Genomic DNA, 14,499 nt, shown 5'->3' with positions numbered 1-14,499 from the left:
CGTACAGGCCAGTCGTGTCCGACTCTAGGGTTGTGCGCCCATCTCACTCTAGAGGCTGGGGGCCAGCGCTGTCCGGAGACATTTCCGGGTCACGTGGCCAGCGTGACGAAGCTGCTCTGGTGGCCGGCACCTGCGCAGCACACGGAAACGCCGTTTACCTTTATCTACTTGCACTTTAGGGGTGCTTTCGAACTGCTAGGTGGGCAGGAGCTGGGACCGAAAGACGGGAGCTCACCCCGCCGTGGGGATTCGAACTGCCGACCATGCGATCGGCAAGCCCTAGGCGCTGAGGTTTTACCCACAGCGCCACCCGCGTCCCTAGCAGATTCCATAGTGGCAGCAATATTTTGTTTCATGGGACAACTGAAGCCACGGATTCAATCATAGATCTCCAATTATTCTAGTTGCCTTTTATCATAGATGTGTCATGGTAATAGATACCCAAGCACGTGCTAGCAATAAGCCAGTTAAAATAAATTAGCACTAAAGGCAAGAGAGCCTGCTTAGTTTTCAGGCATTTAAAAATGCACACAGGTCAAGAGAGCATGAGGTTTCTGCACGCATCCAAGCGCTTGATTGGGCATTGGAGGTCTAAGGCAGAAATTAAAATAAATTTGACCTTTGTTGCAACCTGATAGGTATGGTGTTGTTTTTTCAAATTGAGAATCCCAGCTGGCCTCAGCCTCACCTCTGACCTGCAATATTAAGTGGACTTACATTGCAGGGCTGCTGTAAGATATTCTTTCAGCACAGCCCCTCCACACTGCAAAAGGGATAAAACAAGTTAACTACACCACATGCTTAGAATCATAGTTGGGACAAGGGTCATGTAGTCCAACCCCCTGCAATGAATGAGGTTTGAACCCACAACTCTGAGATTAAGAGTCCGATGCCCTAACAACTGGCTATCCCAGCTTGTTGTATACTAATCTCAGCCCAACCTGCAATTTGGAAATAAAAGCAATGCTTAATACTGCAGGGTTGTTGTACACTCTCAGCTTCGGCCCAATTCCCAATGTGCAATAAGGATTTAATACCACTAACTGAAGACCCTGACCTGCAGTATGCAGTCTTAACCAGTCTAAGGCTGCATAAACCATTCTCTCCAGCCACAACCTCTATGGGGACAATGAACTACATTTGCTTTGGAATTTGTATTAGCAGGGTGGTGGTGGTTGTTTTTAAATCACAGTAAATATGCACCAAGAAGTAGCAGCAAACATTTTCTGCTCTCTTTGGCAGGTTTGTGAGGTGAGATAAACACAGTACAGTGGTACCTCGGGTTACTTACGCTTCAGGTTACAGACTCTGCTAACTCAGAAATAGTATCTCGGGTTAAGAACTTTGCTTCAGGATGAGAACAGAAATCGTGCTCCAGCAGCATGGCGGCAGCGGGAGGCCCCATTAGCTAAAGTGTTGCTTCAGGTTAAGAACAGTTTCAGGTTAAGTACGGACCTCCGGAACGAATTAAGTACTTAACCTGAGGTACCACCGTAGTGCCCAATCGCAGTTGCATTAAAATCAAGTCACTCCAGTCCATTCATGTTCTAATTCAATATTCTGATGTTTTCCCAAACAACCAGTCCATACTCAGTCCTCATTGGGCTGTTTTTGGCGATTTGCTCTCACCTGACTTTTATTCTTTTTTTTGGGGGGGGGGGCGGCGTTTCAGGTATTCGTACCTCTGCAAATCTCAGGGATCCCTGGAGTGCACACTATTTCTGGCGCTCTTCTGACCAGGAAGTCAGTCCCTACAGCAGAAAAAAAATGGCGCTGCAGGGGGGGGGGGAAAGCATGGAATCCGCACACCGATCCACAGAACGGCTGTGGGCTGGTTCCAGGAAGCCCCATGGGCCTTAGGTTGCCGACCTCTGATTAAGAGTATAAAGTAACAGAAGTGTGCAACCACTTGAAAAATTGGCAAATTCACATTTGGGATAGCACAAGTTTTGGACCAGCATACCTTAAAAACCACTTGCCACTCTGTATACTAGTAGTAGGGAACCTGTCAGACTCCCAACTCCCATCCGATCCAGCCAGCATAGCCAATGGTGAGAGATGAGAGTTCTAGTCCACAGCAGCAGGAGGGCCACAGCTTCTCCACTCATGTCCTAAGATGTTCAGAGGCCTCTCTCCAGGTTCCCCTACCTTCTGAGGTATTGCAAAAGTAATAGTTGTGGAATGCTGTCCCCTGGTGAGATTTACCTGGCACCTAAACTGATGACATTTCAGCACCAAGCAAACGTCTTTTATTTTCTCAGACCCTTTAATTTGTTTTTTCTTGGCTGGCAGTTTTTTATGCCGTTTTTACAGATTCTGCTTTTTTTAGCGTTTTTGTTGGCTGTCAGCCTTCTTATATTCTGAAATTCTGTAAGCTACCCTGGGAATCTGACTGAAGGCTGTGGTTTAAACCCATATAATAGATGCCAGGCATATTATTATATGTTATGTCAACATACTAATGCCCTACTCTGCTATTGTGTTGTACTGCAGAGTTGAAATGCAGAATATAATAAGTAGAAATAAATAAAAGTGACACATAATAAGAGATTTTGATCATATTTTGAAGTGGCACGTGATTAAGGTAATACAAGTTGCACTAATAATAGACAGCACATTTATTGAGCAGCACATTTATTCAGTCCATGGCAGATTACCACTGTGCTAATGCTGTACACAATTAATTTTCCATGGTGGCAGCTTGCTTCATCTACAGTCAGGATGGCGGTTCAAATTCATACTGAAGAACATTTAATGGTGGCCAGAAGATTTTTCTGAAAGAATACACACAGACAAACTCAATTGATTGAACAGTTTTCAGGAAGCCATTTGCATTCAACTTCTACACTGTCATGTTTAGCCACTTTATAAGGACTGAAAAATATTGCAGATCAGCTAGTGGAACACATTCTACCGTCCCCATCAACTTGGTGTGAACACATATGAAACCTGGCAACACCTTTAGAAAATGTGTTAGTGAGTTTTCTCCAACAACTTTCCCCCTTTGCTAGTTATGTTTATGAGAAACCAGTGCTTTTAATGACCATATTGGTAAAAGGATACTTAAGTTCATCTATTTTTAAAATCAAAACATGCAGTACGCTAAAATCTAGGTAGACAGCAGCACTACTGCGTACAAGGAGCCTTACTTTCTAGCAAGTGTCTTTAAGATTAGTCTGAGAGCCCCTTTGCTGTGCTGATGCAATCTCCACCCTAGTGACAACAAGCAAACACTAACTAAAGTAGTTGCAACACTTCTCAGAGAAGAAATGGGATGCCGCAGTTCAGTAGCTTTCTAGCAAGGAGATCCTGCTGATGCCCATAGCAGTTGGGCAGCTGTTGCACAAGCTATGCCCTCTGCAGCACTCAAGAGCACAGATATACCTGAAGTATGTAAGGGCCATCAGTTTTGTTGATCTGGCGCAGCAGACAGTGACTATTTATTTATTTTAATACCAATTAGGTTCTAGCTGGCTGGATGATGAAATATAACAGCATGTAGGTTTGGTTTTAAAATATTATGGGCAAATGCCTGCAATATACAGTAGTTGGTTATAAATGATTTTTATTCAGAACATTTCAGAAGTGGCAGCAGCATTTTCAGAGTTTTGTACACACCCTCAGCATCAATGATTGGGAACTATTTTACATTTTTTTTGAGCTATTTCAAACTCTGTCTTGACTAATTAAACATTTTGCAAAAGAAAAGCTGTCAGTACTTACTATTTTCCAGTGACTTTTTTTTACCTAAGAAAATGAAGAAATTAATTAGAAAACTTCTAATTAACAGTTCTCGTCAAATTTAGGCACAATGAAAAAGCCAGATTTAAGCCATGTTTTAAACATCACTACTACATCTACATCAGAGGTCAAAATTCAAGACTTCCCAGTTTACCAGTTTCTAATCATTCTTAAGTGAGGCAATTCTACACCTGAGGTTTTTATTAAGGCTGAAGTCCTATGCAGTGGCCTGGGGATAAATCTCCATGAGTTTGGGATAGTCTTCACAGTAAACATGGATAGGATTGAGATGCACAACATTTACACTACTTATTGGAAAGAGATAGTAAGAAAATACTGCTGTGCAACTTGGTAAATACGGGCCATACAATAAGGGACTAGTCATACTATCTTGTAATGGCACATGTACCTGAATAAATCATGAAAGTAATCCAAGACAGAAGTGTGGGAATCTGTTAATCTTTTACAAGACGAATCCAAGATTTATCCTGTGCCTACCATAGTGTTCCACAGACCAAATGGAATGTGCACCTTTCATTGAAGCTGTTTTGATTAAATCAAGCTTTTTTTTTAAAAAAAAAAAAAGAACTCAAAAAAGAATAATAATAATAATAATAATAAAAAAATTCACATAGAATTTCTTATTTGAAGTTAGGCCCTAGTTAAGGATGGCCCCTCTCAGAATATTGAGAATTTTGCTATTAATATTATAGTTTATACAAGTTGTAGCTTGCTATTTTGCATTCAAATGAATGAAAGCTACTTCTGTATATTTTTTTTACATATAACCATAAACATAATCCATTTTTTGTTTTGATTCAGTATCATTATAGTTCTGTTGGGCTAATATCCTCCCCAAGCCAATTTTAGCTGACACCTATAACTGCAACTTTAGAAGAGAAACACACAAAACTTACCACCATAGGAGATTTTGTAAAAGACGAAGCTGGTTAAGAGGGCACCAACCCATAGTTCTTGGTGAACTTGAGTATGGTAAATCTTTTGCATGTCCCACCATCTTGTCAAAGCACTCTTAAACATCTGTAAGTTGGAACAGAATGGCAGTCTTAGTATTTTGAAGTTAGCAAATGTCTAACATTAAGGATATAGTTGTTGTTTTTGAAAAAAAAGGAGTGGGGAACCTGTGGCCGTCCATATGTTGCTACCAACTCCTACCATTCCTCACCATTGGTTATGCTGGCTGGGACTAATGGGAGTTAGGTTCCAACAATACCTGGAGGGCCACAGGTTCCCCATCCCTGAGTTACAGGCATAGGTCTCATTACAGGTACAGTGGTACCTCGGGTTGCAAACGCTTCAGGTTATAAACTCCACTAACCTGGAAGTATTATATACAATGCAATACTTCCAGGTTAGCGGAGTTTATAACCTGAAGCATTTGTAACCCGAGGTACCACTGTACCTGTAAGTATTGGAGCTCCAATACTTTGGCCACCTCATGAGAAGAGAAGACTCCCTGGAAAAGACCCTGAAGTTGGGAAAGACTGAGGGCACAAGGAGAAGGGGACGACAGAGGACGAGATGGTTGGACAGTGTTCCCGATGCTACGAACATGAGTTTGACCAAGCTGCGGGAGGCAGTGGAAGACAGGAGTGCCTGGTGTGCTCTGGTCCATGGGGTCACGAAGAGTCGGACACGACTAAACAGCAACAACCCGGAAGTAGTTGCTCCAGGTTGCAAACTTTGCCCCAGGATGAGAACGGAAATTGTGTGCTGGTGGCGCAGCGACAGCGGGAGTCGCCATTAGCGAAAGTGCACCTTGGGTTAAGAAAAGGTTCTGGTTAAGAACTGACCTCCGGAACAAATTAAGTTTGTAACCCGAAGTACCCCTATACTTAAAATCAAGAGAATGCTTAGCAACATGCCCAACTCCAATCAATGTTTAATTGCATTTTTTTGGTAATGTGTTACCTTCAATATGGTCTTTTTAACTCCGAGGTGTATGACAAAATTCCCCAACCTGGTGCCCTCTAGATGTTTTGGAGTACAACCTCCCAACTAATGGGCAGCCCCAACCACCACAGGGCAGGCTTAAAAACTTTTGCTTAAGAGTTCAGTCACTACAACATTTAGAGGTGTGAGATAGCTTTAATCAAAATGTGGAATGATTCTCAAGACCAGATTATGCCAGTGAACATGGTCATATGATTTTGACCACAGATGATAATGCAGGAATTCTACCAATGGCTGTCAAATGCCTCTTCAATGCTGTTTGCTCATCTGACATATTCTGAGGTGTCATCTTTTTAGACAGGAAAAGTCAACATGAAGAAAATGGTCTAATATGCAGATATCATGCACACCTGAAATGTCAAAATAAATTTGCCGTGTTGTTAATTGGCCTAGTGGGAATATCTCTCACTGATTCTGAAAGCTCTTTGCCAGTCCATTTCTAGGCATAATTGCTTTTGTTTACCTTTAAAGCCCTCACACAACTTGAGCCCTAGATAACTGAAGGAGTGCTGGACAAACTGCACACTAAGATCATTGTTGGACGCCCTTCTCTGAGGTCAGAGCACCAAGAGATGAGACAGGTGGCAACTGTTGATGGATGCAATCCTATATGCACTATCATGAGAGTAAGCCCCCCTGACTTGACTTTCTAACTTCTGGGCAGCGGGAACAACTTCTACCATCTTCCTGCTCTGCAAATTGCTGCTGCTGTCTCTGCAGGAAAAGTGAAATGCTGGGCCATCTCTGGAGGAGGACCCATCCACCACTTGATTTATGGTATCTGAGCCGACCTTGACGTAGGACTTCTGAGTTGAGTGGGGAGGAGGAGGTTTTCAGATACTTCGGGCGTAAGCCACGTTAGGGCTAGGCAGCTTTTCTCAATATTGGGGCCTCATATGTTGGGACTACAACGCCCATCATTCCAAGCCATCATGACCAGGGATCATGGGAGCTGTAGTTCAAGAACATCTGGGGACCCAATGTTGAGAATACAGTCATACCTCGGGTTAGACGCTTCAGGTTGCGTTTTTTCAGGTTATGGACACTCCGAAACTGTGAGTGCACAGAAGCGCTGAATTGCAACCCGTGCGTGCACAGACGTGCTGCTGTGGGTTGCGAATGTGCATCCCGCATGGATCATGTTCGCAACCCGAGCGTCCACTGTATATATAAAACACACTCACTCACTCACTGTAAAAGAAGCAAGCCTTATGTTGCGCACCTCCTTTAGGAAGAATGCCTCACAGTGGATCAGACTCCCTCAGGAGGTGGTGGCCTCTCCTTCCTTGGAAGTTTTTAAGCAGAGGTTGGGTGGTCATCTGTCATGTCTGTTTGAGATTCCTGCTTTGAAAGGGGGTTGGGCTAGTTGACCCTTGGGGGTCCCTCCCAAATCTACAATGACAAGAGCTGTTCAGCAGTGCAAGGTGGGGAGTGGACTCTCGTTCACCGGGGATTTTTGATTTTTTACACAGTGGGTTGAATAGCCATCTGTCAGGGATCCTTCAGCTGCGATTCCTGCACCGCAGCGGGGGTTGGACTGGATGACCCTCGGGTGTCCCTCCCATCTCCACGATTCCGGGATTGATTCTCAGATCGGCCTCACCCGCCAAGCCAGTTTCTGCTGCCCCCTTGGGCTTGGCTCCTGAGTTTAAGCCTCGGTCTCCCTCTCTACTCCCTCACGGTCCCGTAGCCAAGGCAACCCCGTTCGCCCTTCCGCAAGGCCGCCGGGCGGCCGCCAAGGCGCGGGGACGAAGGCCCTCGACGCCGCCGGGAGAACAGGGCAAAGCCTTCCGAAGGCTCGGAGCAAAAGGCCGGGCCTACCTCGAAGCCTGTGACGCGACAAAGGAGAACGGCGAAGGCGAAGGTCACAAAGCTGCCGCCACCGGGACCGCCACCGCCGACCGTCGCAAGGCCTGCCGGGAGAAGAACGAGCGCCTGCCTAGAGCGCCTCTTCGCCCGCTTCCTTCCGCTCGCAGCGCCCCCTACCCTGGAGGAGCTCGCACGACAGCCGCCGCTTTCGCCTGCCCTACCCGGTGGTGGACTGCACGTTGTAATAGGGATGATTCGCGTGGCCCAAGCTTTTATTTTATTTTATATGTCGCTTGACTGTGGGGGGAAAAAACCTCGAAGCGGTTGCGCAAGGCAAATTTACAGCCATAAATTACAAACACGATTGCAGAAAGTTTTGCTTCGAAGCTGCCGCTCCCACCGATTTCAGTCCACTGCATCCAGATATTAAAAGCTGCGTTTTTACGCGAGCCGGATTTGCGAGCAGAGCCCATTGCATTGAGCAAGACTAGGAGTAGCATTAAAAAAAATCGCCTGGACAAGAGTTCCTAGGATAGGAATTAATTCCTGCGCCGCTCGAGCTTTCCCCGGTCGCTCAGGATTCAGCTCGAACGGTCTCAAATTGTGTTCGCTTTCAAATTAGAGCCAGATCCATGTGCGTGGTTACTGGGAAATAAGTCCAGTGGGGCTTGCTCCTAAGTAAGACTGCTATCTGACTCAGGGTGAGGATGAAGCCTATTAAATTCCGCGGGGTTTTTCTTCTGATAATGCATAAGATCGGGCTGCAATAAAACCTCTTTAAAACAACAACAACAACGCCTCATCTGTTTGAACCATTAAGGCTCGCATCTTTGGAGACATCACTGTGCAATAAGTCCCACTGAATTCAGCAAAACGTCCCTCGGAATAGGGTTGCATGGACTGGGGCAGTTCGACGTGCGATCCACATGCTTCTTAATTTAAGCGTCTTAAACCTGCTTGCCCAGGCTGTCATTTTTTTATTTTTCACCGCAAGCGCTTGTCTCCTCCCAATAACAAAAGCAGCATAGGTTACCGGTGCGGCAGGTTCTCCAAGGAGCTCAAGGTGGCGCACGTAGTTTTAATTTTAATCCCTCACACCAACCTTGCGAGGTAGGTTAGGCTGAGAGGCAGTGGCTGGCCCCACGTGATCCAGTGAGCTTGACACGTGTACTGTAAACAGGCACAGCTGCTGAAATTCTACTCTTACAGCCGCTCAGTAATTATTTTGCTGAAGTTCTTTGAGGATGATCGCAAATCCAGGTTGTTGAGAATGGATCTGAAGTACATAGCAGGCAGCTGCATTAGTAGGAGTCATTGGGCACAGTGGGACCTACTTCTGAGCAAACATACACCTGTATTTCTTTATTTTTACATGTATATCCTCAAGCAGGTGTATATTTCCCTCCTGCCGTTTTATATTCGCGACAGCCCTGCGAGAAATAAGTGGCTGGCCTAAGACCACCCAACGAGCATCATTGCTGATTTTTTTTTGGGGGGGGGGCGGCGGGTTTCCTTGAACCTGGGTGGGTCTTCCCCATCTGTAGTCCGATGCTGTAACCGCTGTACCACACTGCACAGGATGGCGCTACCGCCTGCCTGCCGTAGAACAATGGCTAACCTCATTGTAACTAAAAAAGTGCGCACGAAGTGCATGTTTTCCCTCCAGCAGAGTGGCTTATTATGGTATGCACTTTTGTGTTTTTATACTGCAAACCGTCCTGTGATATTTGGAAGAAGGGCAGTATAGAAATTTAATAAAAATACTGGCGCAGCAGCAAAAAAATAAACAATACAAATGTACAAATATTTGGGTAGAAACTCCTCGGTGCAGCCCAAGCAACCTGACAGGATGCAAATCGTCTCCTCTCGGATGATCAGATTTTCATTTAATTAGCTGGAAGAATGAAACAGATCCTTGGAGATCAGCTGTGCAAGAGTGCAAAGTGGTCGCCGCTGCATTGCTGTGTGCGGCAACCTCCACCTCCAAAGACTAGTCGCCCCCTTTACCCTGCAGGAAGGTAGATTACGTTTTTATTTAGAATTGCGAAAGAAAAGAGTAAAAGCGAGCCGACCCCGTCCTCTAGGCACGTTTACTCGTGGGTGGAAGAAAAACCGACGAGATAACTGCATTTTGCGCGATCGACCACAGAAGTTTAGATAAACCGTATATTCTGGGTTTTACCTGTCAGCCTTTCTCATCAACCTTGCGCCCCCCCCTCGAAGTTGTTGGACTACAATTCCCATCATCCCTGACCACTGCTCCTGCTAGCTAGGCATTGATGGGAGTTGTAGTCCAACAAACACACCCTTAGCTCTTTGCAGCGCAGTTTCCAATTTAGGGAGGAAAGAGCAGCCGGTAACAAAAACACGAAAATTCACCGGATGGTTTTAAGCAAGTGCGAGTAAAGGATGCAGGTGTTTCTCTAATACACACATCCCATTTCACACTGCAAGGCTTACAATTCGAGTAAAGGTGCGGAAAGCAGATTGCACTGCAGGCCTAAACGCGCCTGAGTTTAAGCTGGACTTCGGATACAAACGGGATTGTGCGGTCCTTACGCACGTGCGCCGCGCGCGCCTAAACTGCGCGCAAGCCCCGTTTGAACGCGGCGGCAGTTACTCCTGAGTAGATGCGTAGGAGAGCTCTGCACCGGAAGCCACGCCCATTCAAGAGGAGTCGCAGAATTCTGCCTGCGGAATGTTTAGCACGTGGCTGTGGGCGGCGCCTAGCCATTAACCTGGGTTCTTAGGGGGCGCTGCGTGGCCACTTGGGCGCTGGCCCTGCTGGGGTGTCTTGGCTGGGCGAGAGGGCAGAGATGTTGCGAAAGCTCACCTTGGACCAGATCAGCGACTGGTTCACCATCGGCAAGGCCGTCAGCGGAGTAGAGTTCTTGGGGGGCCAGCCCCAGGCTGGGGGACCGGCTCACAGCCCGGGAGGGTCTGCGAAAGAGCAGGCCCCTTCTGCCAATGCGTATGTATTTCTGCTTTACTGAAAAATGGGAAAAGCACAAAATGAGACGTGCACAGAGTAAGATAAGACACAAGAAACAGCACCCACATAGAAAACAAAAAAATAGCATTGTGTACATTTCAAAAAAAAAGGGGGGGACTTGTTATTGTAGTTAACCAAACCGTAATCTAATTTACTGTTATTTATTTTAAAAAGCTCAAAAACTTTCTCCAAAAAATCCCAGGGATATATATATGGGGAGGGGGGGGTTACTGGTTTGTTTTGTTCTTGTCTTTATTATGTACTGTTTTTTTTGTGGTTTTATTCTGTGTTTTTATGCTGTGAACTGCCCTGAGGTATTTTTGGTGAAGGGCGGTATACAAATTTAATAAATAGGATTTGTAGATTGCTGTTCTGTTGAATGGTGGAAATGGTAATCTTGGGAAGAAATAGAGCTGCATAATGCACTCACCCCAAACCTAATTAGTAGAGTGCATTAATCCCTGAGAAGAGTTGGGGCCTTGCAGGCTAACCTGCACAATCTATATTTATTGCTTACAGTATCACAGGGCAGTTTACAATATAAAAACACAGAAATGTGTAACCTAGTGAAAACAATACCCACCCCAAGGTTAAAATGCCATAGATTATTTAATTTGTCCAAAGGAAAAATCTGTTTTCCCCCCAATAAAACATTCCATGCAGCTGATGAAGTGGTCTCTTTGGGACTGCTTTGTAATGAAAAATAGGCTGGACCACAATCCTGTATGTTCTTACTCAAGTAGGCCTTTTGTGAGGGGGGGGGGCAGAACCTCAGCTATATATTTTTGATTTTTATTCATGGGGCAGCTGCCCCTTCCTGCCCCACTCCCACTATGCCCATGCTACCTGGTACAGTGGTACCTCGGGTTACATACGCTTCAGGTTACATATGCTTCAGGTTGCAGACTCTGCTAAGCCAGAAATATTACCTCGGGTTAAGAACTTTGCTTAAGGATGAGAACAGAAATTGTGTTCCAGCGGCGTGGCAGCAGCAGGAGGCCCCATTAACTAAAGTGATGCTTCAGGTTAAGAACAGTTTCAGGTTAAGAACAGACCTCCGGAACGAATTAAGTACTTAACCCAAGGTACCACTGTAATGTGTTAACTACTGTTTGTGAACTTCTTGAAGGCATCTCTTTGGCCCCTGTGAGAGAGGATGGTGGACTAGATGAGCTTTTGATATGATCTCTTAGGTATTGATTTGATGGATTGTTTGATTTCCAAGCTAATCATGTTACCACCAGGTGGTTAACACTTCCCACTTTGGCCCTGCAGGCAGTTTTTGGAATGATAGCAAAAGCTAACGTACAATAATCTAAAATCAGCAGCAACAACACAGGAGTTGATACAATTAAAATCTAAGCTGTATAAATTAGAATTAAAATTCAAAACTTTGAAACCAGGAATCTTTAAGCGGCATATATTTAAAAATATCAGTGGGTAAGGTATGTCTTGGTCAAGTAAAACCTGACAGGTGTGCGCTCTCTCTCAAAAGTCACAAGACTGATTTATAAAGCCACTTTTCCTTTATGTATTGATGGTTGACTCCTCTGCGGGAGGGATAAGTTCTTTGGGACAGGACTGGACAGGCACGGCTTTGCAGTAATCAGAATGGCTGCATATCTGTGCAAAATCTAGAACCATGTTATTCAAACGATGGGCCTTGGGCCACTTACAGGCAGGCCTCAGCGCCACAGTTCCTTCTCTCTTGCCTGCACAGCCCCTTAATTATGTCATAGCTTTTTTGGTTAGGCTGGTGCCTGCACCAACAACTCCTTGCCTTCAGAGTCAAGATGGCTGGGAGATGTTCAGGGGAAAAGGAAGGAAGGAAGGTCTCTCTCCCAAGGGGGGAAAAAGCTAGAGGAGGAAGTGAAGGAAATTAGACTGTGAGAGAAAAGGTTTCATATTTATTAATAATAACAATAGACTGGAAACCAAAAGGGAGGGGATATAGCAGAAATGTAATAGGATCATGGATGAGGGATGATGGAATAAATGGGAGTTTTGAAGGCAGGGAATAAGGTACAAGCTGAGTGTGAAAGGAGAAAGGGAGAAGAAATTACAAGAGGGGGGTAAAAAAAATACTTAGAGAAGCATGTAGGAATGGGAAGGGAAAATGATATTTTTTTGGGTTTCCTGACAGGCAAGCATTTTCTGGCTGGCCACTCTGAGAATAGGATCATAGAATTATAGTGTTGGAAGGGGCATGTGGGTCATCTAGACCAACCCCCAGAAATGCAGGATTTTTTTGCCCAAGGTGGGGTTCGTTGGGCCTTTGGCCTGACCCAGCAGGGCTCTGCTTACATTCTTCTCTTCCGAGGATTAACAATATGATAGCAGCTGAGAGATTCTCTCCCCCCGCCTCCATTCAGTCAACAGGCATAGCTGTCAACTTACAGATTTGAAAATAAGGGACCAGCAGCCTTGAAAATAAGGGACCATCAGCCAAAATAAGGGACCTGCAGCCTCACCTGTTCCAGGCACTCCAGTCTTCCTGTCCTCCTGCAGTCTGGTCAAACTCATGCTGGTAGCTTCAAGAACACTGTCCAACCAACTTTGTAACCAGAGGTTCAACTGAATAGAATCTGAATCACATGCACCACAAGGCCTATGCAGCCTCAACTTAAGATGGCTCCCCGGCCTGGCTTTGCACTGCAAAGTTTGCAGCAGTACGTGCAACAAAATGGCGTCCAGCATTCAAAACCCCCCTCAGCTTGCATTAACTAGCCACACAAGGCATGCAAGCTCCACCCCCCAGTCGTTCTTAGACTTCTTATTGGGTGAGCAACACAGCCAAGCAACACAGTTGGAGCCTCCCTCCTCCCTGGCTGGCAGGGAGGGAGGGAGAGGAGCTGCTTCCTTTGAAATTTAAGGGACATCATTTAAGGGACATTTAAGGGACATCCATCAATAAGGGACAGCAGCAGGACATGGCGCTGGAATAAGGGACTCCCTTCAAATAAGGGACACTTGACAGCTATGCAACAGGTCAGAGTCGGTTGCATGTAGTGGTTAGAGTATTGGACTAGGTCCCAGTATCTCTGACCACTGGCAGTGATGACAAGGTGCTGATGCGATTTGTAGTCCAATACCAACCACAGGGCCATCGATTCCCTGGCCCTCCCAACACCATAAATGCAGACTGCACATTCACCGCTTTGTGTGGAGGTCTCTGCATATCCTGCTGTGGAACTGTTGGTTGTTGCAGGGGTTTTTTTGGGGGGAGGCGGTGTCTGGAAGATGAATTTTGGGGAATAAGGCTTTGGGAGGGCTTTATTTAAATAAAAAGGATAGGTGCGTAAAAGGCAGAAAATCAAGATCGGGCTGCAAAGGGGAATTGACGGAACTCGGAGATCAGCTTTGCACAAACAATTGTTTTTTTACCTCATGCTAGGAGTACGTTAGGGACGCGGGTGGCGCTGTGGGTAAAACCTCAGCGCCTAGGACTTGCCAATCGCATGGTCGGCGGTTCGAATCCCCGCGGCGGGGTGCGCTCCCGCTGCTCGGTCCCAGCGCCTGCCAACCTAGCAGTTCGAAAGTACCTCCGGGTGCAAGTAGATAAATAGGGACCGCTTACCAGCGGGAAGGTAAACGGCGTTCCGTGTGCTGCGCTGGCTCGCCAGATGCAGCTTGTCACGCTGGCCACGTGACCCGGAAGTGTCGGCGGACAGCGCTGGCTCCCGGCCTATAGAGTGAGATGAGCGCACAACCCTAGAGTCTGTCAAGACTGGCCCGAACAGGCAGGGGTACCTTTACCTTTACCTAGGAGTGTGTTGGATTCAAGATGCAGCCTTGAAAACCTGCACAATTTATTATATCCTAAGCATCAGGGGCAAAAGAAATGTTTGTATGCAATAGGAAACTAAAGTTCCGTTTTTACTCAAAAGCAAGTCCTATTGAATTCAGTGGGACTTCTTTTCATGCGAAGTGGGGTTAGGATTGCAGCGTTTGCCTCTCGACTCTGCCTTTGCTATCTGGTGGCA

The 14,499-nt window shown here is 45.9% G+C and overlaps 1 protein-coding gene across 2 annotated transcripts in view; it reads left to right on the top strand.

Annotated features, from left to right (window-relative positions):
- Nucleotides 1–10,132: 10,132 nt before the first annotated feature.
- TDRD9 (tudor domain containing 9) overlaps nt 10,133–14,499 on the top strand; it is a 100,791-nt gene continuing 96,424 nt past the window's right edge. The window contains exon 1 of one of the 2 annotated variants that reach the window (XM_077923595.1): nt 10,133–10,495. In XM_077923595.1, coding sequence (XP_077779721.1) covers nt 10,341–10,495 — 155 coding nt within the window. In that variant the 5' untranslated portion in view covers nt 10,133–10,340. The remainder of the gene's footprint in view (nt 10,496–14,499) is intronic. The other variant, XM_077923581.1, reaches the window with a different exon arrangement.

This window comes from Podarcis muralis, chromosome 1, assembly GCF_964188315.1.
Source record: "Podarcis muralis chromosome 1, rPodMur119.hap1.1, whole genome shotgun sequence".
In the NCBI taxonomy this organism is placed as follows: Eukaryota; Metazoa; Chordata; class Lepidosauria; order Squamata; family Lacertidae; genus Podarcis; species Podarcis muralis.
The sequence above is the reverse complement of the archived record's forward strand: the minus strand, read 5'-3'. Positions and strand labels throughout refer to the sequence as shown.